The sequence below is a fragment of the Echiichthys vipera genome, assembly GCF_963691815.1.
Source record: "Echiichthys vipera genome assembly, chromosome: 3".
Taxonomy (NCBI): domain Eukaryota; kingdom Metazoa; phylum Chordata; class Actinopteri; order Perciformes; family Trachinidae; genus Echiichthys; species Echiichthys vipera.
Window position 1 is genome coordinate 18085521 of NC_139828.1, and position 27500 is coordinate 18113020.

The window sequence follows — 27500 nt, forward strand, 5'->3', positions numbered from 1 at the left end:
CAAGGCAGATTCATAAACGTCCAAGTGATTTACGAAACGTTATCGGACTGAAGTCCTCAGTGCGTAGCTACCTCAGTGTCACTAAAAGTTTTGAGCACGCTTATATTCAACCCATTTCTGCGCACAAATAGGACAATGGCTGATGATATTGGCAATTATTGAATGGCGAACATGTTAAATTATATGGAATATGGAATATGGAGCTCATTATTATTATAATTATTATTATTATTATTACTATTGTTCTTATATTGTTGGACTTTTTACCATTACAGTTTGCGGTAAATGTCTTATATTTCCTCTCAATCTGTACTGATATAATGATTATAAATCATAAATGCAGATCAAACGTGGACACGCTCTCAGCTTTGGCTCGTGATCAAACATTGATAATACCCAGCTGTCACTCATGTTGGAAGTGTGGGGCGACAAGTGCGTAAAAAAACGGCGAGACAGAGCAGATTACTTCTTTGTGTTTAACTTTTTAATTTCTGTGGTTATAGAATGAACCACTTGACTTCGCCTCAGCAGACTATGCAGAACGATTTCATGATTTGGTCTGTAAAAGAACAGAGGTTTAGACAGAGTTGTTGTCAGTTTAACAAAAAGGGGGGAAACTGTGAAGCATAGTTTAAGAAATTTCATTTAGTGATTTGTCCCCTGCCAAATTTGACCTCGGGACATTAAGCTTATTAAAAGTTAGTAAAGAAGCATATTAATGCTGGTCTTGCTTGTGTGGCAAATTAGTCGTAACCAATGTAAATTTCTGTTTTGCATTTTTTTTCAAATGGCCTAAAATAAAGGCAAATTCAGAATTAGGTTGGACTAAATTGAAAAGGGGCACCACATATTGCTTGTATGACGCTATAGAGCCCGGTTGTGTATTTTTACATCTAAATATTATACATATATATTTTTTATTTTTTTTTGTCTCGTTTAATTTCACGAATGAGGTAAAACATTTCTTTAGATCTTTGAGTGTGCGGAATTAGGTTTATACAGTGAAAAAAATGTGCAGCTTTGATTGAGAGAAAAAAGATCAGATTGGGCATATTTATTAAAATTCCCTAAGGCATACATTACTTTTTTTTTTAAACTGTTTCTACAAAATACGGCAGCGACAATTTAAAAGGAACTGGCTCCCCTGCCAAGATAAACTCGCATATCCCCCTCATTCACCTCACGTCATTTCACAGCAATATAAACGGACAATCAATTAGCCCGGTCTTGGTTTATGAGACGCTGATAACATACACTCACAAGACAAGGAGTGGCTTGTTAGAGAGCCCGTTATCTACTTTTACGCAGGGCCAAAAACAAGGTAGCTCGCACTGAAAGAGGTTTTCTCTTGGAATCGTCTGCGCTTTTTGACAAATGTTGTACCTTTTTTGGAAATTGCATGAGCAAGTGGCCGTCGAGGTGAGAGCCAGCAGGTGAGACACTGTGTTGACCGGTATGTTTCTGCACCTTCTAAAGCAATGCAACCTGCACACGCGTGCGAAAAACTCCGCTTGTTTCTGGAGCAGGGATGCAGGAGGGCTCGATTAATCAATTTAGCCACACTTCAAAAAAGTTTGTCCTTAATACAGAATAATAATACAGACATAACCCAGCTTCATAGGCTGTTAGAATTAAAATGTGATCGCAAGTATAGCAGCCGCATAGATAATGTTCCATTTTAATGGAGAAAATATCTGTCTAAAAGCAGAAATATTTCTTTATTTGTGGCGTTAGGACCATTTCCAACCAAAGATCATTTATTTTATTTACCACGGCCTCATCCATTGCGTAACTGCAACCACTCGTTGGCGAATCTTCTTCATTACAATGTGTCCAAATCTGCAGCTGTCGTGCGTCATTATAACAGGCCTTATACAAATCTTCTCCTTTATGCGCTTTAAGGCAGATGCAATTTCTGAAACGGAGATTGCGCTGAGCTTCTGTGGAAAAACCGGCAGCTCGATGGAACTTGTTGCTTCAGCTGGAATATGCAGCGCGGATCCCAGCAGTGCAACGCGTTAACAAACCAGAAATCATGTCTAATTAAAAGGTCTCAGTGAGCAGATGAGGGAATTTGAAGTGGAGCAGTAATATATGTGAAGGCCATGGAAGGCGTCTAGTTGACAAAATATTTCCACTTTTACAGCCACATCCACTGAGGCTTTCCTGTTTGATCCTGGCTGCTTTTTTATGATTACAACCATAAATGCTTTTGTAACTGTTGTAAATGCCAGTCTGGCTGTTTGTTTAGCGCTGTCACACAGTTTAATCAATGCAAGTATTTCCAATACGCAGAGCAAAGGGGGCTTCAACAAATAAAGCAGTAATATACAAACATGAGTACATTCAGTCTTAGATCTTAAATATATATATATATATAATTGTGAAATTATGCCGCTGTTGTGAAATTCCACTCAATTCTCAATTTAGTTTTTTTTTTTTTTTTACAGTAATTGATTGTATGAAATTATATTTTCTTCGACTTCTAAAAATCCACGATTTTTTTTCCAGCGCACGCAGAAAGTCATATCAAATGTTGCCTCTGCATTAGCACCACCAAAACAAATAAAAGAAGCTAAAGCGATAGGCCTAAAGCATTGCGAGTTATTCTTCGAGAGGGAAAAATAATGTGGGTTCAAGTTGGTTTGGGGTGTTTTTTCTCCTCGCCTTCAGAGATAAGGGCTTCTGTGTGTGTGTCTGTGCGTGTGTGTGTGTGTGTGTGTGTGTGTGTGTGTGTGTGTGTGTGTGTGTGTGTGTGTGTGTGTGTGTGTGTGTGTGTGTGTGTGTGTGTGTGTGTGTGTGTGTGTGTGTGTGCGTGTGTGTGTGTGTGTGTCTTCATTTGTCTGTGGGCGGTAACGTTTTCTCCTCCAATCCTTAACTCTAATATCTCTCCTTTTCCCCCAGTGAATTCACGACTTAGATGCATGCATATTTATGAGGCTCACTTTCATGCGCTTTAAAAAAAGAAGAAAAAATTGGCTCCTGTCTGTAACGAATGTGGAATAGAGGGCGGCAACGTGGAGAACTAAATGGTTGCGCTCTTTTAACTCATTCCAAAATCAACCATACATCGTCTACCCCCTCCTCAAATGAAACCTCTAAAAGTTCAACAGGACTTTTACAGAAAAAAAATCGAATTCAGCTGCGTCGCGTGGTTCCCCGCGGTGCGTCTTGATGGATGTAAGTGGGCTTTTTGGGAAAAAAGAAATTGCTCAGCACTGAAATAGACTTCTCTCTGTGTGTCCGTGTCTCATCCTTAGCCCACCAGTTTAAAATGATGGACTACTCCTATGACGAAGACTTGGACGAGATGTGTCCCGTTTGTGGAGACAAGGTTTCAGGATATCACTACGGACTACTGACCTGCGAGAGCTGCAAGGTTAGTGCCCTGTTCTCCACTCCCCAGTGGAAAACCATTACACTATTACAATAATATTGCGTGTGCATGGTGACCTTCCCCTATACCTGCTTTGATATCTCAAATATTCATAGGGTCTATAATTGTTTTTGGTAGTAAGGTCTCACTTATGTATAGTTGCCTAATTATTATAGAATTCCTGGTTCATCAAAGCCTGACAGCATGGTTTGATCTATTACTATATGCTACCCCCTGTGTGTTTGAAGTATTCAATGGTAAAGCTGGACAAAGTTAATTTCTCTTTGGTATTTTAAATGAATCAATTAGCTGACATTCCTGTCCAGAGTATAACTGTAGTAAAGATTTGGTTCCTGGTCATTACCATTACAGGAAAACCAAAGGTAAAGAGGCCAGGGGTCAAATATTGTTGTGACAACTGATGTAACAAACTTTCCCCTGTAAGTGTCAGAGGACTTTTATAAAGCGGTGAACGACCTGAAAAAGAAACAGGAGTTCAAAAGCAAAAGGGTTTTTTTTGTTTTTTTTGTCATTTTTGCAACCACCAAACACAGGAGGTGGGGGGAGGAGGATTTAGTCCAGGAAGCAAAGTACACAATAATACCATCTCTGTTTGTACACCCCTGTATCCTATTGTCTAAAACTCTCATCACATGTTCATTAAGAGAGCAGCAACATTGTTGCAAAAAACGTTTCCATACACAGGTGAATAATGATGCTACCGCAAAGCAAACTGTTGCTGCTATTGTTTTGAGCTCTATCAACAACCTATGTGTCCCTTTCTGCCTGTTCTCCTCAACACTAGGCTAATATGCTTGACCCAAGTTTTTTTTGTTAGTCCAGTAATGCTGTCAGCAAAAAATTAAGCTAAGACAAATGTATCTGCGTTAACACTATTCAGTGTAAAATTGCCGCTCACACTATTGATGCCGCAGTGCACATTTCTTGCTTATGTGGTCATTATTCAAAGCAGATGCTATAGATTTTATCCTATTTTATGACCTTGAGATGCTAAGCACTTGCTTGAAGGGAGACGTCAGTGGCATCTCTGCTGCTTTTCAGCCTCAGCGAAGGCTCATGTCGGACAGCCAGTCCACAAACACATTTCCCATAGTTGAAACATTCTGCTGTGTTTGAATGTGTCTGTGTGTGTGCAGGATATAGATGAAGAAGTTTTTTTTTTTTATAAAGCGCTGCATATCATTGTAGAAACGTGAATGATATAGCTAATTACCTGAAGCTTGTCATTGATTATCTCTAAAATGCAGGCTATCTATTCAGTAAAAGTATGAATGTCAGAGCTGGTCTAATGTGTTGACATGTACAGACTCATATTGGTATTAGGCCAGGCAGTGCAATCCATTTTCCGAGTAATGGAGTTTCCTCAACAGTTGCATGAAAACTCGAGAAAAAAAAGACTACTTAGTTAGATACTTAGTAAGTTAGATTCTTAGTTTCTAGTTTTCTAGTAACATGAACGTTCTTCACGCTCAGTTTTTTGTTATGCGCTACCAAAGTCAGATTCACAACTTTTTAGATGGAATCATCCTTTATTTGGAATTATCCTCTACCTCGCTGTTGCCCCCTCTCACCCCACCCCTGTACCCTGGAAAGAAACACAGTTGTATATAGGATGCATTTGTTATCAGGGTCAGATTTATTTGGAGCTTTGGTTGGGTTGCCAGGTTTGGGCTGAGGAACACACACACACACACACACACAGAAAGAGTGAACGCTTATTTAGCCCCTCATAATCCTACCACCTCACACACACAGAGTGTTAGTTCATAGCCTAGCAGTTCACATAAAGTAAACATGGTACCACATCATACCCGCTGGAATAAGAACAACAAGCTGGGCTTCACTTACACAGACAGGCTAAATCCCAGTATGCTTCATTCTGGGAGACTGAGCTGAGCGAGTATTTTATAATACTAAAATACTGACATTACAAGCAACTGCTAATAGGTCAAGGGTCAGAGCCGTAGTGCACCTATATTTAAGATTTGCAGAATTATATTGAAAAAAATATGAGCAAAGTAAGGGATTTAGTTTTTATTTCACAGTTAGACAGAGCACATATTAGAGGTAGTAAAGAGTATGGGAGACGGAGACCAGAGCAGACAAAGGAGGTAAATGAGAAACTTTGCTATTTATAAAGGCAATAGAAATAAAAAGTTGTAATCCCATAACTCATAAAAATGAGCCTAAAGGAGTGCCTTTTCTCGGTTTGAACTGCCGGTCAAATGAAAGCTTTTCAGTGATGTTGTCCGCTTAATCTCCAGACGTGATGTTGTGTGGTTTTTAAAGCAAGTTAGAATCCAGTTTGGTTTAGATATTTATAGTGCATGCTTTGCACTAAATGGAAAATTGGAGAGAAAGTTTGCTCCGAAGCATGGATTTTTTTTTAGCACTGAGAAGTCGATAATCCAAAACCGAGTGCGTTGGAATTTTTTAAGTTTTTTTTGTTTTTTGTTGCAGCAGATCAGGCAATGCAGATTGTCAATTAAATTTGTGCTTGGTGAGATCTTGACAGCAGCACGTTCTTTTTTATTTATTTTATTTTTTTAAAGACTAGGTTTAAGGATTCTCCTCCTAGGATATGGATCTAGAATACGTTAATACCATCTTCCCGCCATTTGATTTCCACTGCTGCTGCTGCCTGTAATTAATTCCACATTGCAGGTATGAACCTCTGTAATCCCGGAACTGTGAATTATGGATATAATTTATTGGATTCTTTGGACTCCTGTGCTCATATTTTTCAATAATTAAGTAGAGAGTTGAAAAGATGCTTTCCTTGAAAATTCCAGTCTTTACCTGAATATATTGAGATATTAATACTATAGAATATCTATGTCATTTTGACAGGACACAAATTAGATTTCATACCCTTTATAAAGTAGTTTATAATACACCCACGTGAGGCAGGTATGTTGATCATTTAATTTAGTATTTCTTATTTGTTCAAAGCTGATTAAAGATGTAACCAATGTAAATTATAACTGTATGAATAATTTCCTTGTGTGACTTAATCAAAACATAATACAAATATTTTGTTTTCAACATCACAAAAGAAAACGTTCTCAGAAAGACTGAAATTAGTTATATTTGTAAAAAGTGTGTATACATGCCCTGCTTAATACGTGTGTGTGTGTGTGTGTGGTCGTACAGCCTCACAACATCAACTGGTGTAGGTTTCAAAACTTTACCTTGTGTTAGTGTGTGTGTGTGTGTGTGTGTGTGTGTGTGTGTGTGTGTGTGTGTGTGTGTGTGTGTGTGTGTGTGTGTGTGTGTGTGTGTGTGTGTGTGTGTGTGTGTGTGTGTGTGTGTGTGTGTGTGTGTGTGTTGTGTGTGTGTGTCTGGGAGTGTGAATGGGCCAATTACCATCGCATTGCTGAGGTCAAGCGGGTTGACGTCTTAATTGGTTCTCTCCGCAGGGCTTCTTCAAGCGCACTGTCCAGAACAACAAGCGCTACACTTGTATAGAGAACCAGAGCTGCCAGATTGACAAGACCCAGAGGAAACGCTGCCCGTACTGCCGCTTCCAAAAGTGCCTCACTGTCGGCATGAAACTAGAAGGTAAAGCAACATGTTTCTATTTTTTTTTTTTTTTTTTTTTACAGTTCAGGTGTTTGACTCATGGCTCAATGATTTGAAATGACACATTTTGATGGTGCTTTGCATCTGTAAATCAATGTGTTTCCAGTTGAAACATGAAGTTACAATGAGATAACATAGGGAGAGATGTTCAACAGTCTTTGAAAGTGCAACAATGGCTGGATAATGTGTATCCTAGCTGTCAAAAGTTTGTGATTCTTCAAAAAAAAAAAAAATAGGACAGTAATCGCATACAGGAGAAAGGGTTTTTATGTCCAAATAACCCGTGATTATGATGGATTTCAAAGCCTTGCTCAAAGGCTCTCAAACAGAACAGATGGCTGGACATGCGACTGTGCAGTGACCAGTGCAGCAGGATGTATTTATATCCTCTGCTTAAGTAAAGTATCAAATAAAAGTACATATTATTAATCAAATGCACTTAAAGTATAAAAAGCAAAGTGATTCATAATGCAGAAAAATGTCCCCCGTGAGTGATATACTATTATTTATTTTATTATTATTACTATTACTGATGCATTAATACCGTTCATCATTTTGCTATTGCAGGAGGTTGGCATGGAGCTGATATTAACTATTTTATATACTGCTGAGTAGTTTATAAAAGTGCATTATATTGCAAAAGCTAATCAAATGTTTTAAAATCTTTATCTGTAAAAAGAATTGTAGTAACCAAAGTTGTCTGATAAATGTGGAGTAAAAAGTAATGTCTCTGAACTGCTGCAGATTAGGAGGATAAAGTAGAATAAAGGGAGGAATACTCAAGTAAAAGTACCTTTTAAAAAATGTCTTTAAGTGCAGATTCTTGGAAAATATTTCTCTGTTTTATAGTTCCCATGCAGTCTTTTTTTCTGTACGATTTCACCAACAGTTACCACAGATTCTGTCTATTCTGGGGTTTCATAGTAAACACCACTGAATATAATATGATCAAGTTACAGTATACATCTGCAGGAGCGGAAAAGCAGATCCTATTATTGTGCTGCATGATATATGTTCAAGATATGATGCCTGTTTGCAATTACTGTTCCTGAAAGTTGTGAAGGGAAAAATTATAACACGGAGCTAAAATTGGAGGTTCACTGCTTCTGGAGTTCCACAGACATGCTTTAAAAGTTGTGGTGAAATGACAAAGCTAGTCTTTTTCCATTAATTCACAATTGAACACAGATATAGCACATTCACTTTTCTGGAAACTCAGAGTGAATATATTCTTCCAAGATAAATTTGCATGTGAATATTTTCCTTACAAATTGACCTATCAACCATTTAGAAAAGGTTGATACTTGTTCTGACATAATAATTGCTTGTATGAAATGAGAATATTATATTTGTTTAAACATTTAACAATGAACATTTCAGTTATATATGTTCTCACAAATGTATACCGAGAACTTGTGAAGTGAAACCTTTCATTACTTCCAAAGCGTTGAAATCTAGCATTGCTTATTAGTATTTTAGATGGGGTCAGGGGGAGTTAGGGGGTATATTGTAGCTGCTGTGCACTTAAAGTTGCCAGACAGAGTAATAGATAAAATATTAAACTTGGCAGCAGGCTGTAAATGGTAATGATGATACTTTTGGCCGGCCGTTTCGAGGCCTCTTTGTTTAATTTGAACGTGGCTCAGGACCTTGTTCAAACACGGCTATCCAGAAGTGACAGGACTGCGGGGCAAGAAACATTCTTCCAATGGTCAAAGAAAATATTTAAAATCAACTATTTTTTCCACACGAGTTGACAGGTTTTAGTCTGACATCGCTAATTTTGGAGTGAATAAAGCTACCTGAAGGTTATCATTCAATACCTTAAGAACTGGGGATTTACAGGCTTAATGGTATATTATTTTGTTACAAAACTATCCCTTAAAAAAATACTGCAAATTTCACTTTGTGTTGTCATTTAATAGGAGAGGGTTGTTATTCATACAGTTTCAGTCTAATATCGGAACTAAATTCTTCACACATTCATAAATTAAACCAAATTTAAAAAACCCCTAGGCTCATGAAATGATCTCATACAATTGAGAAAAGTTCACGTTAAAGAAATAAGACCCTGGGAGGTTGAAAGCGGAGCAAAGACAGCCTAACTAAAATTTTTCCGGAGGCTTCTTCTCCCTTTAGCTGCCATGTATGGTGTAATTAATTGCTGTTAATTGTGAATGGCCGCTGGGCACAATGTCCTGGCCTGTCATTTTCCAGCTGACACAGGTGGGGAGGGGGTAGTGTTTGATTTGTTTTGCTGGCGGTAGCTTTCAGCTCGGGGGCAAGACAGGCCCTGCAGCACTCTGTCAGGGGCCAGAAGCTCCAGTGGCTGACTCCTGCCACAACCAGTAAAGACCTCCTATACAGAAAGGCTTACACCCCTTTAGCACACACGCAATAACACACACACACACACACACACACACACACACACACACACACACACAAACAATACACACACATACAGCTCTCACTCTGGTAAACACATACATATATTCATGAGAAGCCCAAAAAGGTGTTCAGAAGGCCACAGGCTAGAGGGAGAAGCTGTCATTTGATCTAAAAAAAAAAAATGTAGAATAGCGTGGAAAGAGGAAAGGAGGTATGGGGTCATATGCTTTGTTATTGCAATCTTTTCATTCCATTACACAGCAGCGTGCAGCAACATGTGAATTCAGGATATTGGGTGTAAACCAAATGGGCCAGAAAATATGAAGGAAACTTTAAACTTGAGTCAAACCGACTGTTGACTTTTGTCTTTCTGGTGTTGCTCAATGTCCTTCCTGCTTGTTGATAAGTCTCGCAACCAAAGGGACGGCCTGTGCAGTTTGCTGCAGTTTGAGGGTGGTAGCAGTAAATACGTCTGTGTTTGCGTATGTTAATGTTTCAAAGTTGAGGGAAGGCAGCGAAACAAGGTGAAATGGCACACATAAGATTGATATACAGTAAACAGTGGTGTGATTATGTCTATCACCATATCTCAACACTTTGTGATGTGTGTATTATCTTGAGTTGATAACAAAAACAAAAATAGTTCAACCTGACAGCTGTCTTTGTTCAATGACAGAAAACACTGTGTCCTCTGCCACTGGATAAACGTCTTGCCTCTGACCCAGTGAGATAGGAATAAGATTTTCAAAATAAATAAATCGTGTTCCTGTTATTGCATCAATTGTGAGAGTAAAGAGCAGCCTGTAGAGATTATGTTCAAGTATAGTCAGAGGTTTAATTCCAAAATAGAAACACTCATTTAAGTGGGATCTTTAAACCTACAGTAAAATCACTTTAACCATGCTATCAGTTGCTAAAATCTGTCTAATTTTACAAATCCTAGTGTTTATCATTAAATTATATTAAAATAAAATATTTTTTTTTTGTTTAATCTTTTAGTTTATCTTTTACAGTTACTGTAAGGGGCATGTCGGTCACAATATTGAAGTATAAAAAAGCCGCACACGCACACAAACACACACACTCATACACTCACAATGATGATGGAGCCTGGCAGCCACACACTCATTCAACTACACAAACACTCATGCTGCTGTGCTGTTAAAAAATAATAATAATAATAATCAAGATCATTGCTTCTTGGTATGCACTGTAGCATCTCAGCTCTCAATGTTGACTCATTGAGAAAAAGAAAAAAAGCCACATCCCGCTATGGTTTGTCCCATTAACAAGTCATTCACTAAAGCCAATGAAGCATGCTGTATCTGAACGGCTCCCACTGGCATGATTTTCTTTTTATGCTCGCTAGAAGTTGCCTTGCATCACATGCTTCACTGAGCCGCCTAATATTTCCTTCACTTGACTATCATCTTAAAGACTGTGTGTAACAGTTAGTGTGAGTTGGATTACACTCTGCTTATACTGGGCGCTTAATGAAGCAGAATTACATCTGTTTTTCTTAACCCTTGAAAATTGAAGTTGATGACAGACAAGACATAAAAAAATGTTAACAATGGTTAAATATTTTAACAAAAACAAAGAACAGTATGCATCTTTTGTGATAAAACTGGTAAAAATTCAGATTATTTTACCGTTTATAGCTCTGAAATACTTAATGCCAGATAATATGTTTTGTGTAAAATACCAGCTTGATTCGAAGCTGACCAGCCCGCACTGTTGTTTTAAACTAATGGCAATATACAGATTTAAAGTGGACTTTTTCAAAAATATAATCTAATTTTTCTTTTCATTTCTTATTGGACTTTCCATACTATATATACATATATAGTATATACATACATAACTATAAATGCCTAACCTTTATAAAGCCATTCAGCACAAATTAGCGACACTATCTGAGTATTTGTATATTCCTCTCTGTATCTTTCTCCCACCACCTTTTATTTCCTTCCTGTCTCCATCTTTCTCGCTCTGATTTGTCTTCCATCAGCCTCCCAGTACCTGCGGTGGAAGCCAGGGAGCTGTCCCATTACTTATGCATAGGTATCATAGGTATTCATGTGTGTGCATGGGATAGGGCGCATCCGGAGCAGGGGCCGGGGCCCCGACATGACAAACAGGGTGTCAGCAAGGCTCCGCGGGACCCATTAATATGCTGGCGGCCGACAGGGATCCTCACATACGCGTGCTTAATATTCCTGTATATTAAACAACCATAAATCAGAGGATATAAGCTCCGAGGGCTGTTGTGTGTGTGATGTGTTTCAGTGTGTTGGGGGCTATGTGTGCAAAGAAATTGTGTGTTTGAAGGATGCTGTGTGTGTAGTTGTTTGTGTTGTTTGAGATGGTGTGTACACGCCGATGCTTTTGGGCAAAGAGGAACAGGGCTTTGGTTGGGTCATTTTCTAAATTCATGGATGTGTGTGTGTGTGTGTGTGTGTGTGTGTGTGTGTGTGTGTGTGTGTGTGTGTGTGTGTGTGTGTGTGTGTGTGTGTGTGTGTGTGTGTGTGTGTGTGTGTGTGCGTGTGTGTGTGTGTGTGTGCGCGTGTGTGCGTGTGTGTGCGCGCGTGTGCGCGTGTGTGCGTGTGTGTGCATGTGTGTGCGTGTGTGTGCGCGTGGCCCTGTGTGTTTTATGTAGACATGCTCTCAGACAGTAAGTCAGGGGAATTCAGAGTGGAAGACAACGTCAGTCCTTTTAGCCTTTCAGCCTGGCTTTAACCCCAAAGCCTCACTACTAACCCACAATATCCCAAACCAGATCCCTATCACATGTTCCTTCTCATATATTCAGACTTTTACTCCTTGGGATGTTTTTTGTTCACATATTAATTTTATACGGTATATATCAATTTTTCATTTTTCAGTTTACATGTCTTCCCAGTTTCTTTTTGGCCTCTACTTTTGCGCTGTGCTAAATGCTTAGCTTCAATTTCCACAATACCCCTGTCAATCAAGCTAACGATTATGCAGCACTGTAGTACTGTCCTTGTTTTGCATTTTTGTGTTGATAAAGTTTGTTTTCCATCTGTCTGTGGCTGTCACTATAGCTATCTCTGTTCATTGTCACAAACTATATTCATTTTGTGTTGGTTATGTCAAACAAACCACTAACATTAAACACATAATTTTCCTGCACCACAGAAACCTACAAGATAATTTGAGTCTGGAAAACACACAGGCTTTGATGAAAGGGAAAATTAAATTACTGCAATGTTTTTATAACATATTAAAAATGCATGAAAACATTTACAAATTACAACGTTGCTACTATTTTTTCAACCTTCTAATGTTGCAGGTATAACTTTATCATCATAAGCTCAACCCATTAACATCTCTCCACCTCAGTCAAACACACAAATTAATTTTCTCCCCCAACACACACGCATACACTGTCCTGCTCCCTTCTTCCCCTCCCCCTTCCATATTAATCTGTGTTGCACGCATGCAAATCACATTGTTTAATTAGAGACGAAGAATTTGTGTTTGTATGTGGGGTGAAACCTGTACCCCCCCAGTCCTGATATTCATAATATGATGTGTGTCCCTGGGTCCGAGGCAGGCAAGAAGGCAATCAGGGCCTAATTTTGTATTCCCAGTAGGGCCAACTATTAGTTTCTCAGCTCATTAATTGCACCGTAATCATTAATACTTAACGTCACCCAACAATGATGTATAATAGATACATGTGACGGCTCCTGATCCCTTCTTTTATTTTACGTCGTGATAATCCCTGAGTCTCGTTGAGTGGGCACTGGAGTTGACCTCAAGCATGTTGGGAAATGGCCGTGTGTGTGTGTGTGTGTGTGTGTGTGTGTGTGTGTGTGTGTGTGTGTGTGTGTGAAATCACTGTGTATAAATTACATACAATTTGAGCTGTCGGGGGGCTCTCCAAGGAGGCAGAGCGTCTGGCCTGCCACCATCTCTCTGTGTGATCTGGACCAGTGTGAGATGCTTTCCATGTTAGTGTGTGTTTTCTTTAAGAACGTACAAGAAAGTCAGCACGTGGGTGTAAGTGTGTGTGTGTGTGTGTGTGTGTGTGTGTGTGTGTGTGTGTGTGTGTGTGTGTGTGTGTGTGTGTGTGTGTGTGTGTGTGTGTGTGTGTGTGTGTGTGTTTGTGTGTGTCTCCCCTCTCAGCTCCTTTTGCTCAGATCAGTGACGGACACTTTTGTGACGGAGGTCATTAAAATCACTCCCAAGGCAGCTCAGAGTCTGTGAGTGTGTGCGTGCCCCTTCTCGCCCCCAAACCAAGACCCCCCATCACACCACCTCCACACACCCCCTCTTCAATTTTTTTCTTCTCTCTTTTATCCTTCAAGACATCATGAGCTGAAGTGGACCCAGGCTGACTCGTCATGTTATCTGACTATTCACAATGTATGATCAGGGCAAATGTATGTGCATTTATTTGCATATACAGATAAATATGTGGGGTTCGTTTATGGAATACAATGAAAATAAGTCTCTGATATTCTATAGTATTGGCAATAAAGATTTTTGTGGCATCGTCTTCCAGACGTCCGTTAGCTCGTTGCACGCTGGGCCTGGGCGAGCCTCGTCAGAGCAAGAGGTAATTAAGTATGAATAATTAACTACAGCGCCCCCCGACTGGGAGAACGCAGAGCAGCTTCCCCATGGCATCAGTCAGCCAGATCACACATGGCCCTCGTAGCAGTCCACCGTGTGCCCGGCTCGTTCATTAGAAATTACCATGGTACAGACTTGTTGTGATCCTCACCACAGGATCCTGCACTGAGGGGGGAGGTATGGGGCATCATGAGTATATTTGATTCAGCAGAAAAAAAAACAATTTGCTTATTGTGGGCCTTTTCAGATTTTTGTAAGGAAAGAAGTTTCTGGTAATGGACAGTGCCATTTTGAAGCTTTTAGATATTGCATAATCAAATGGCTTTTTCAAGTCATGTGTATTGAAAACTTTCTTTGAGTTTTTACCAATGTCTAGCTTTTGAGGTGCACATTTTCTGAGTTGTAGACAGAGATAGCCAGCTGTACAGTGATCATTTTGCAGAGCGTTTCATAGAAGTTTGTGTCTCTGGTCAATGAGTAACAACACTATCTGTTAGACCTGTGTGGTTTAGGAGTCAACAGGTAAATGTCAAGTGTAATCACCACAGGAAAACTTTTGCCCTACATACAAGTTACAAATGAGAAGTTCACTTCCATAACCCCATGTTTATATCCGGATAGACAAATCCTATACTATTGCTAAAGTGTAGAGGACTTTGTCTGTAAAAGTGTTTTTGTCAAGGTCACCTGAAATCCTCAACAAACTAGTTTTAATTTTTTCAGGTCATGAAACCATTTTTTTGTATTCACGGTGGATTTCTTATTCTGGATGAAACACTTACTTGGTTAGTATTATAAATAATCATGTGTTTTAGCATGAACACTAGCAAGAAATTAATGGCAATCAAAGCAAAAATTGCATACTGTAGAGCTAATGTTGTCCTCTTCCCTCTTGTGTCCTTTTTCATCTCTCTTTCCATCTTTCTGTCAGCTGTTCGGGCGGACCGCATGCGTGGCGGTCGCAACAAGTTTGGCCCGATGTACAAACGTGACAGGGCCCTCAAGCAGCAAAAGAAGGCACTGATCCGAGCAAATGGCCTGAAAATTGAGGCCATGACTCAGGTGATGCAAGCCGTACCCACTGACCTCACAATCTCCTCAGCCATCCAGAACATCCATTCGGCCGCATCCAAAGGCCTTCCACTGAGCCACCACCCCGGCCACCACACCGGTCACCACCACCACCACCATCATCATCATGCCACCGCCCTGCCCCCCACAGACTATGACCGCAGCCCATTTGTCACTTCGCCGGTCAGCATGGCAATGCCGCCGCATGCCGGCAGCCTGCAGGGCTACCAGGCGGCCTACGGACATTTCCAGGGCACGCGCACCATCAAGTCCGAGTACCCAGACCCGTACACCAGCTCGCCGGAGTCCATCATGGGCTACGCCTACGTTGATGCCTACCAGACAGGCTCACCGCCCAGCTTCCCTCACTTGATCGTAGAGCTGCTCAAGTGTGAGCCAGATGAGCCACAGGTTCAGGCCAAGATCATGGCATACCTGCAGCAGGAGCAGGCCAGCCGAGGCAAACACGAGAAGCTCAACACCTTCGGCCTCATGTGCAAGATGGCTGACCAGACACTCTTCTCCATCGTGGAGTGGGCACGCAGCAGTATCTTTTTCCGTGAACTCAAGGTAGGCATGCATGAGAGAACTTGAATATCAGTAAACGTAATTTTTTTACAATCTTATGTTCATGGTTTTGGCCATCACCACTATTGGTTATAATAGCATTCTGCTATTTAAGCTTTAATTCTATTTGCGGTTACTCTTCAGGCCTTTAATAAATGATCCTGTATTTTGCTTCAATGCTAAATCTTTCAGAAAGTTGTCATCCATAATTGACAGTACTTCACACAGTTCATGGACATCATCTGCTCCATCCTTTATCTTCAACAAACCTTTAATCTTCCTTGTTTATGCACTGGCTCAACACTAAGTACACAGGGTTGTGTGTGTCACTGCTGTCTGACCCACTGCCTGATCAAAATGCAGCAGCCAGCCACATTTAGCCTGCGTGTGACACATTTTGGCGATGGGTTGTGAAAACTTTGACTACGAGCTTCAGGCACTTTTCATACTAACAGGGTCCTGGTCTGACATTTTTATGTGAACTGTCCATCTCCCCTTGAAATATTCCTGAGATCTAACTGTGTGATATTGTCCATTAGCATATTGGTTAAAAAAAAAATCACACAGCAGACTGAATCACAATGGCAACATTTTCTCTATTGCTTTTCCCTTTTCATTTCAGTTTCACATATTTGTTTTAACTGTTAGTTATTTGTAATGGGAATTCTTCTTAAGAAGCATATTCACTAGGTGTTTGTAATCTGCCAAGTCTAATAATACTACAACATCTGAGCCGGGTAAGAAACTGTGTCATCTGTGAATGTTTAGCACAGTCAATCCCAACTGACCAATAGCAACCATCCGCCAACGCCTCACTGTAGAAATGTGCTAATTCTCACTTATTCATCACAGAGCACAAGCGAGAGTTCCTGGTGTGTGTTTGTGCGCTCGCAGCTTTATGTGCTCTGAATGAAGGTTAATGTTTGGAGCGACATGAACCGCATTTGATTATTCCCCGCTTCACCTGTTTTTCCCTCCGTTGTCTGACTCCTTTGTCTGTTTCACACCCCATAACCAAAGACACAGCTGCCTGTTGCAAACTTCCCAAATATTTGATATTATTTTGTTTTCAAAGGGGAAAATAATAAATGTAAAATTAAAAAAGCAGGGCCAATTACAAAACAGACAAGAGTCCTTGAAAAACACATGTTGACATTTAGCAAGCGCCTTGTCCCCGCTATCGACATATTTGAGATCTGTATTTGCATTTAACTGTGGTGCGCAGTACTTCACTTGGATACACACACACACACACACACACACGCACACACAGGCTCGTCATAAGGTGTGGCCACATTGCGTATAATTGCGTATGGTTTGCCCATTAACTTTGAATGATCATATTTGCTCCACTGTGAAGCCTCTCTATTTCTCACAGCCTCGTCCTAATTCAATTATCTCACACACTTGTGTTTGTCACTCCCTGATTTGCTGCCGAATGAAATGTCATTATGTTTGCTAAATGACTACCCTTTTTACTGGAGCTTAATAGTAATTGAGCTGGGTACCCTTTTCAAAGGTAGAAAATGACCTTAGCTCAATGCAGGAGAAACCTCTTCCTGCACCTCCCCCCAAAAAAATCCTCTCCTGTTGCACAGGCCTCATTGGTTTAGGGGAGGCGTATTTCACTCACCATAGGAGAGATAATTGAACTGAACCCCCCTTGCAGTGTTTTTAAAGAGCCATCTAATGCACAAGAGGGATTGAAATATAATGTGCTAGCTGTGGCTCTGACAGTTTTTCCCACACAACACGCAATCCTCCTTCCTTGCTTGTTTCGCATTAGTAGTCTAACTACTGGGAGGACTGCTGAGCAGAAATTGATGGTTAGGAGATAAGCAAACCGTGAGCTAATCAACCTGATACTATACACATTTTTACTGGCATTGTGTTTATTGTTGTGATACACTTTCGGTTTTAAAATATCGCTCAAATCATTTGCTTTAGTGTTTTTTCAGCTGGGCTTTATGGGTTTGATTTGTTTATTACTGTAATTATAATTACAAAGTGTGTGTGTGTGTGTGTGTGTGTGTGTGTGTGTGTGTGTGTGTGTGTGTGTGTGTGTGTGTGTGTGTGTGTGTGTGTGTGTTAATACAGAGAAATAAATGCAAGCTAATGGTCTTGTACCACGCAAGCATGACAAACATTGCCAATGTTAGGGAATTTAATTCCTTTGATGCTACAAACGTAGACACGTGTCTTACTATATGGTGATCCAGATAAAACAACCTACTATAAATAGTATGTCCCATTGTTTTAACTTATGATTGCTAGTTTGATTAAAGGCTCTACCTGACCTCCGACATCTCCTGTTAGAATAGATCTGACTATTAGATGTAAGGTCGAGCCTGGGATCATAGAGACAGGAAGCAGAGTAGAATTAAAAGTTTGTCACAGGAGTAGAGTGGTGCTGTAGGAAGCTATAAATACACTTTAATCACACACACACACAAACACACACACACACACACACACACACACATTTCCACATTAAGACATAGACACAGCTCGAACATAACGCACAGCCCCTCTCACTATTATTAGCTCAGTAAGAACAAAAGAATTTCTCTGGTAATAGAGCCAAGCTGGGAGGGTATGAACAAGGCGTCTGCCAAAAAAAGTGTTTAAAGATTTAGTTTCCATAAGTTGGCCTCGGTCACGGGACTCATAAATATTTAGCCATTAGGAGTACCTTCTAAAGAGCTCACCCCATTCTTTTCCAATGCGGCACGTCGCCTCTCTTTCTCTCTCCCACTCTTTCTGGGAATGAGGCATGACGTGAGGGACGTTTATTTCTAACACCTTGGATCCAAGAAGTTGGGCCGGGCTCTTACTGTGAACCTACCCCACTTTTTTGGTTTAACACATCGACAATTAGAGAAGGTCAGATCTGGTGCACTGGTTTTGAAATCAGAGACAAAGTGTAGACAAAACTTTGTAGAATGTTTTATTGACAGTTTACAGATACATATTTATCAGCAGATATTGGAATATTTTTAAATATTTTGACATTGTCTGTACACTGCAGTCAGTGCTTAATCCAGTATATGAGTGTATGAGTATAGAACAGCATTTGAGTGTGTTCTAAGGGGGGAAACATGTGTTTGTCTCTCAGTGACATGTGCTAGCACTGGTACTCTGCAACTCGTCCCCTCCCCTTCCCATCCTCTCCTGTCCTGCTATGAACCCCTCCGCCCACTTTGGTGCCAACCACCAACCAGGCAGTCATTGTTAGTGTCAATTAAACTATTGCTTTTAAAGGCAAGTACTACAGCATGGGTTGGTCATGACATCCTTGAATATTGCCGTTTGGTGGTATTAATCATCCCAGAAATCTGTTTCTAGACAGTAGTTTCAGTAAAATGAATTTTATGCAGCCAAATGGATGTGGTGTTTTGGGAGTTTTCTTGATTTAAGAATTAAAAAAGGCAAGAAAAATGTAATTGTGAGGGCTCAGTTGTTGGGGTGTATTTTGCAAAACGAAAGAGTTCTTCGACTGAAGCAAGTATAGAAAAATTATGGACTTAATAAAAACAAAAAGTTAATACTTGGGAATTTAAAATATTGAAGTCATGCTTTCTTGAACACCTCTTCTAATATTCTTGTATGTTCTAAACGTGGGATGTTCCATACATGCGTGTGTGTGAGTGTGTGCGTGTGTGTGTGTGTGTGTGCGTGTGTGTGTGTGTGTGTGTGTGTGTGTGTGTGTGTGTGTGTGTGTGTGTGTGTGTGTGTGTGTGTGTGTGTGAGGGTGACTCATACTGTAGCTGGTCTACTGCCACCCTCTCCTCCATTGTTCCAGCATTGGGATGGCTGGCCTGACTCCAATCACAAACACAATAAGAGGGAGGATTTAGCAGGGCAATCGGACTATTGATGATTCATATGTTTATATCTTACCTTCCTAACTCTACTCCCTTTTCACCACACATCACCCTGCCCCCCTTCCTCTCTACACCCTTTAATAAAAAAGGATGTGTGTCTGGTGTTGGGACAGCAAGCACCTTTGTGTGCCTTGTCAACAAATAACACACAGATGTTGAAATAGCGGAAATGACTGTCAGAAAAGACTTTCAAGTAATCCAGTATAATAAGATGTCTACAGTTCAGCTTTATTACAGTAAGAAGAAAATACACTTTCAGATATGCTACACTGTTTTCTAATGTGTCATTACTTTTACATTTTTGTCATATCTACCACTATCACTACTCAAGGTAGCAACTTAATAAAAGATATAATCTTGTTGGATTTAATCAGGCTTGGACATAATGGACATGCTGTATAGATTACCTAGTCAGTTTCTGTTTGTTGATATATCTTTATATTTACAGCCTTGACTCCAAAAGAGTGTGTAATAAAATTACAGTCAGTGCAAAAATGGTGTTTAGATCCTCCATTCTGAGTGACTGAGAGTCACGTAAATAAGTGTTGGTAAAGGGTTTAGGGAGGAAAGCCAAATACCAGTTAACTGTGTGTTTTGACTTTTATGCTATACTAACCAAATCTGCACAGACGTTTATCACAACATTTCAAAGAGGGTTGAAGCAGCTGTGAAGGCAGAGGCACCGTCTTTCTCATTTCTAATGTTTTACTTCACAGTAACAAAAGATGACATGCTGTTTAGAATCTGTCTTGAGTCAAATGCTGTGTAACGTTATACATATATTTACTCCGTCCACCTGATGAAAGTGGAGCAGGGAGGAAAACAGACATGACGTTTTGAAATGTGGCTTCACTGTTTATTTAAATCATCCAGGGACGTTTTTTGGGGGATCCAGACAGGTTTTGGTGCTTCTCTGTCTCTTTCGTTTTCTTCTGTTTTGTCTCTCTGCATGTAGCAGGAATGGCAAAAGCAGAACTGAGGGCCATTAAGTTGAGGAGGAACTGTATTAGAAGTCTTGTTCCCTGGGAAAGCTCCCAGCTGAGATGGGACCGCCATATTGGATAAACAGATGGTCGGGGAGAGGAAAGGACAGGCGAGGAGAACAGAGGTGAAACAAAGAGGGGAGATGAGAGAGGGGACGAGTAAAGGAGGAATGTGGAGAGAGCAGAGGAGAGGGAAGGAAAGAAGAGGGAATAACAAAGAGGAAGAGGTATGGGAAGGTGATGTGATGGAGGAGAAGAGGAGAGGATAGAGCAAATCAAAAGCAAAGAGAGAAAGAGAGATGAGAGTCAACAGGAAGTGCATGAGGGCAGGAAAGGCATGAGGTAATGCATGTAGACCATGGAACAAGACTAATTAGTTCTCTGTTGTTTACGCTTAACCAGATCAAAGGCTAAGTAATATTTAATAATAGAAAATACTTTTTATTTTATTGCGCACACGTTTACATAGATGCACCTTGTCACAAATTGTGCTCACGCTGTCCTTAACCTGAGAGGGCCCATGGTGTCCTGATAGCCTAGAGGTTTGATATGCTGACCCAGTAAACATCTGCAGTTCACATCAGACCTGTGACACATGCCATCCCCACCTCTCTCTCTCTCTCTCTCTCTCTCTCTCTCTCTCTCTCTCTCTCTCTCTCTCTCACTCTCTCTCTCTCCTCTCACATTTTATTACCGCTGTTTAATGTTTCCTATCAAAAGCAGTAATACAAAACCATAATAATTTGATTTTGGAAATTTGTAGAACTAACTTTTCTTGGCACTGGCTGTACAAATAAATGTGTTCAAACTTTCAAAAGATTTATACACTGTCTTCCATCAAACTGTTTTCATTTCTATTTACAATATTTCAAGTCAGAAAAATAATTTCTATGCAACATTAAAGCAGTTGTTTTTCAAAACTTTACAGCAAAACAATCCTAACATTATTGACCACAAAGTAATAAATTAAAATAAACCTATCAATCTAAGTCTCTCTTTGCACAATCTCTGGAAGAACGATATTTTCAGAGTCCTGGCCATTTATTGTCTTCCAACTAAAATTTCAAAAGGTCTTAAAACTCACAAAAAAAGCAAGCATTTTAAGCAGTAGAATTATTTACTACACTTACTCTTCTCCGCCAGTTTATTCAACTCCTCTAAGTTTCTGTATGTCAGTCAATCTTACAGTATGACAGATCCCTTGGGTGGGGGCAAGAGGGGGGGATGATGTTCACATCTCAGACCTGAATATTCTCCACTTATAGATTTACCTGAGTGAATAATGTAAGGTCCTCTTGATGCGCTCTACTCTGCCCTGCTGCATAATTCCATCCCCTCCTCACCTCCCTTCTATCTACATCCATAAATATTACATGAATTTACTTTGGTGAAATTATACTTACACCACCCACCCGCCCAGTTCAGACTGGAGGGTCTTTTTCTACAGTCGTAGTTATGCTCCTCATACACACACTAGCACGCATAGTTATCCACACACTCACACACACACACACACACACACACACCCACACCCCCCCCCCCCACACACACACACACACACACACACACACACCTTTTTCAATGACCTATCCAGGAGCAGTTTAATTTACAAGGTGCAACCAACCAAGTGTATGCGTGTTTGTGTGTGTATAGGTTTGTTTGTTTGTGTGTTTGTAAACTGCTCCTAGGTCATTGAAAAAGGTGTGTGTGTGTGTGTGTGTGTGTGTGTGTGTGTGTGTGTGTGTGTGTGTGTGTGTGTGTGTGTGTGTGTGTGTGTGTGTAGGAGATCGGGGTGGGGGTGGTGGGGTGATGGGGGGGGGGGTACAGGGCCCTGCTTTGACCGCTGATTGCACCTTTTCTTTTTTTCTTCACACCCCATAACTGAATGGAAATTAATAAGCCGTTTTAGGCGTGATCTGTGAACCCTGGGAAGTGCTATATCTATACCACCTTCCACACACACACACACACACACACACACACACACACACACACACACACACACACACACACACATAGATTCAGAGCCTCAGGCTGCAATGTCTGTCTTGTCATAGAGGTCAATGATCCCCCCGCAACAACCTCCCCTCCCAACACCCCAATCCTGACAAACTGCAAGCGTGTTGGGGGCTGGCGGCCGCACGCAGTTGGCAGAGATTTGTAACTGTGTCCCTGGTCCATTGCATTTGAATCATTCGGCAGGCTGTGCTGCACCCCCCAACACACACACACACACACACACACACGCACGCACACACACACACACACACACACACACACACACACACACACACACACACCATTGCATGCCATGCTTTGCTTTAGTTGGAAAGAAAGGTGTAGAAAAGGACATGGAGAGAAAAGGTGATATAGGGAAAGAGACAGGGATTTAAAATGGTTTACAGAAGGAGTAAAGAGAGAGAAGCTGAGTGGCAGAGCGAGAAAGAGAAACAGACTGAATGATTTAGAGTGAGAAAGTGACCATGAGAGGAAAGAGTCAGAGTTCGACAAAGAGAGAGATATCTCAGCAAAGAGGGAGGGAGAAAAAGAGGTGACCATGTGAAATAAAGAGAGAGACAGAGAGTGAGAGAGAGAGACAGAGAGACAGAGGGAGAAAGAATATGAGGAGATAACGAAGGACAGCCAGAGACAGACAGAAAAAGGGAAATGAGAAAGAGAGGAAGATGGGGGGGTTAAATGGGAAGATGAACAAGGGGCTGCTAGAGGCAAAGTCCAAGGGCAAGAGGAGGAGGAGGAGGAGGAGAGGGGGCATGGTGAAGGACAACAGGGGGGGGGGGGGGGGACCGGTAGGTTGGGGGGTGTAAGGGGGAAACAGGTGGAAGGTTAATGGGCCTGGAGCGGATCCACCAGACGCTCTTGGTCTTGATATATGGGCCCGGGGCCTGGTGCGGGGCGTAGGCTTTCAAAGATATATTATTTCATTTGAGGAGCAGGACCATTCCGGCCGACAGAACCCCCCCCCCCCCCCCCCCCCCCCCCTCCCACCACCACCGAACCCCCGCCCCCCGCTTCCACCAACACCCCCCATAGACCAGCATTTGTCCAGTGATAGATGACACGCCCCCCCACCACCCCAACACACACATGCACAAATACACATTGTCCCCCCTCACACACTCCTGTTGTTCCTGTACCATTTTTCTGTTGTTGTAGTCAGGGGACTTGACAAAATTTTCTGTCTTTCTTTCTTTCTTTCTTTCCTTCTTTCTTTCTTTCTTTCTTTCCCCTCCCCTCTGCTGTCAGTCTTTCCCCCAGGCTGCAGGCAGGTCTTATGGCCGCCTGTGTGTTTTTTTAAGTTGCTATTTTAGTGGTAACAATATCTGTTTGATCAGTAGCACTGGGAAGGAGCATGAGTTTGGGGGTATTCGAGGGAGGGAGAGGGCGGTGGGCTTCACAAAGGCCTCTTTTCATTCATAAATTATTGACCATTGCGCAAGACATCATTCTGGTTTTTATTTTTCAATACTATCAATACAAAATAGAAAAAAGGTGATTTTGGATTTGTCTTGACACGGTGTGCGGCCAGTCAAAAAAAAGAGAGCCAATATCAGACATAAGAGAGGGTGTTCTGTACCTGGAAGGCTAAACCTTCTGAATATGTTCCTCTCGTTGAAGTGTCCCTTAGCAAGGCACTGAAAGCATGTTGCACTACAACAGGTGAAACATTCACACTCATGCATACTGTATGTGTCTCAGAAGGACTCTGGTATTTAAAATAGTCTGCAACATGATGAGATAGCAATTGCACATGTTTTTAGTGTGAAGTTCATATGCTATATTTCCAATAGCATCTGCCGTGCTTTGGTTGTTTGACTTCAGGCCATCACTGATCTGACAAAAATCTGATTTTCCAAAGTTCTGCTCACTTCCCTTGATGGTTGTAGACTGAGCTTTAAGATACAGCCTCTTCAAATACTGTAATGGTCCTGTAGGTCCAACCCCAGGGGACGGCAAGAGACCGGAAGGAAGAACAGGAAACTTGTTAAAAGAGAAGATTTAAAGTCGCCCATCCCAGAGGAGCAGCAGCAGCTATAGGGAGACGACGGGGGTTGGGAGGTTTTTAGCATGCACAAAGTCTGCTCATCTACTTGTTGCTTTGATGAGGGATGAAAGGCTGTCATGAAGTACAAGTTTACAGAGCTCCAGTCAATGATAGACTAAACTGCCCTCAAAAAATGTTTCCCCTTCCTTGTCCTTCTTCATCCTCACTCAAGGCATTTGTTCACTGTATGAACAACAGGTAGTTGTTGTTTTGATGAACATTGTTGTACGGATCAACTGTCTGCACCACCCTGATAAACCTGTAGAAGAGATGTGTTTTTAACCATCTATCTCTGCCTTTCTCCAGCTCATCCTCCTGTTCAAAACCGCTGCTGATGAAGTTACCTCAAACCAAAAATTGCCTCCACCTCTTCTGTAGTTTTTCATTTTCAAGCAAGTTAACACAGCCTGATTCGCATTTGCGAGCACTTTGGGCATTCGACAGGAGAAAGAGCAGGTTGTGTTTAAGTCTTGTTTGAGGACTATCAGGGTAAAAGCCTTTTTTTATTGGCAGGTCATGCTGCTTGTTAAGACGGTGATGCAGGTGGCTGTGGTAGGCTCTGCTGTTAGCCTCGGTGGACCCGAACTATCGTTTTTGTTGTTTCACAAGTTGGCAACCGTCAGTCAAATCAACAAGGAGAGAGAGGGGCAGAGAGAGTGAAATTGAAAGGTTAAGATGAAGTAGAAATGAGAGACAAAGAAAAAAGGTAAACAAAGCGGATATAGGGAGTTAATTCAATTGGCAGGGCTGCTAACAAATCAATTCAACAGCGTGCAAAACTACACACTCCGTCCAAAGCAATTTTCTCCCTCCTCTCTGCTGTGCTCATAGTTATGAGCCGTACAGTTTATGCAGGAACCTTTCCAAAGTGCCTCCCATCATAAACTCTGCAAGCCAACATAAATGGTGCTCACACTATGCAGCAGCAAAAGATAAGTTACAAGTGATCTCAAGTAAAAAGTATTGTTAACCACAGACCGGCTCGGTGGCTGAGGGTGCCGATATGTTGTCAGAAGAGTGGTAAATATACAGTCAAAAGTGCTGGCATTTAGCTTCTAAATAGCTCCCTGCTATAGGGTTTCCTGGAGGTCAGAGGCGCCGAGGTGTGGCTGCTGCAGCCTTACGCCGACCCTCGACCTCTAAACTAAACTCACCACGCAAAACTATGCAAACCTGTCAGCTAATCCATCTTCCTCTTTTACGCCTGCCTGCATTTCGTCTTTGTTAATGTCACTATTTGGAAAGCATCAAAGCACAAATAGCTGCAAGAAGGGCCTCCCATTGGAGGTTTCTCTTAAAATAGGAAACACGACATCAACTCATATTTTCACATGGTGGAAGTTATATTATTTTTCATGAGAATGATAGACACCTTATGAGTCACATATAACTCAGTTTGAAGAATATAGTTGCAATCTGAAAAATATGGCACTTAAATGTCACTGGGCAACAGTTAGCCAGCTCCTCTAATTCAAATTAGGCAAAGATAATGTATTTTACATTTAATCAACAATGACTCTATTAAACGTACATGGTAATACATGTTTAAAGTAAAACTGTTGTCCTTGAAATGTCCTACGATGAAAAAGTAAAAGGACATTTACAGTATAGGCCAAATATTGTGTATCTTAAGGGATACTGGACAGCAGTCTTCTTTAGGCAAAGATTGTGTTCCTCAGACGGCACTCTGAAACACAATGCTTCAACTGGCTTTTCAAATAAGCGAAAAAATAAAACCCACAAAAAGCCCCTAAGCTTCTTATGTTCAGATGTTGCGTGGCTTCAATTATCTGCGTGTAATCCAGCCTGCCTAGAGGTTGTGCCCGTGTCTGCCGCTTTCGTCACTCGGCTGTCAACAGTTGTCCCCCAATGTCTATTTTTGATGCTTATTTATGGCTTGTCTATTCTGGATATGGTGTGAGGAAGCTTGGGGGGGTCGGGGGTCCAGGAGACAATAGACAAGACAGTGGTGGATTGGTGGAGCCGACAGCTTGCCTTCTAGTTTTACACTCAAAGAGTGAAGGGGTATTTATATTCAACTGGGAAGGCGGGTGATTGAATTTGCACAGTGATGACTGATGCATGCAGTTCATATGAGTAACACTAGACATTGTGGTGGTGCTTGTGACGACGAGCGAGAAATTTAATTCGGGGCCGCACGCCAAACAACGACCCAGTCGAGAAAATGGCTTCAACCCCGCTGGCAAAGTAGGACAAAGACACCTGTTCCCTATCCCAACTTTAAGTGTTCCTTTCTTTGCTGGTTTTAATTTCGCTCTTGCTCTCCTTATTTCAGGACTTTTTTATTACTCTCACATCATTCCCTCTTCCTCACTTCTGTCAGTCTCTTTCTCTATTTCTACCAAAGCGCCATAACTGCAAACCTGGCACAAGCCATGGATAAATGATTCCATACATGTGAAATAAAGGCATGGCACTAATAATAGTCCTCCTTTAGGTTTGCGCCCAATCAGAGGGGGATGAAAAGAGGCTTTTCAAGCAAGCTCAAACAATGACGAGCAATAAACCAAATATGCTGAAATGGTACTTGCTGAGAAGGGTGTCGACAACACTGTTAAACTTCTCGAAATGAACCAGAGATGCTGAACAAAAAAAACAAAAAAGACAAGGTTTGCAGCTGGCAAGCTGCAGTTTCACCTTCCCCTAGGCCAATACTTTCTACGCCACATGTTGCACTGCACTTCCCATCAGCAGCAGCAGCACCACCACTAAGCCTCATACTGCCACAGCAATGCTATAGAGAGACGTCTTTCTCCTAATACAGATGCATGCATGGCAGTTTCTGTCAGACAAGGCCTGGAGATGCACTTCAGGGAGAAGTGGGCCGCCATCTGTTCTGCAGTGCTGTGGTTTTGATGCCTTGTCTTCCTTGTACCTTGGACTGTTTACATATCACAGGAGCTCCGGAAATGCTCAATTAGCTTATTTAGATATTT

The 27500-nt window shown here is 41.2% G+C and overlaps 1 protein-coding gene across 1 annotated transcript in view; it reads left to right on the plus strand.

Moving 5' to 3' along the window:
* nr5a2 (nuclear receptor subfamily 5, group A, member 2) overlaps positions 1–27500 on the plus strand; it is a gene marked incomplete at its 3' end in the record, with an annotated part of 64408 nt that overhangs the window by 158 nt on the left and 36750 nt on the right. Inside the window, exons 2-4 of the mRNA XM_083911205.1 lie at positions 3261–3379; positions 6817–6958; positions 14907–15616. Of these exons, the coding sequence (XP_083767331.1) occupies positions 3261–3379; positions 6817–6958; positions 14907–15616 (971 nt within the window). The remainder of the gene's footprint in view (positions 1–3260; positions 3380–6816; positions 6959–14906; positions 15617–27500) is intronic.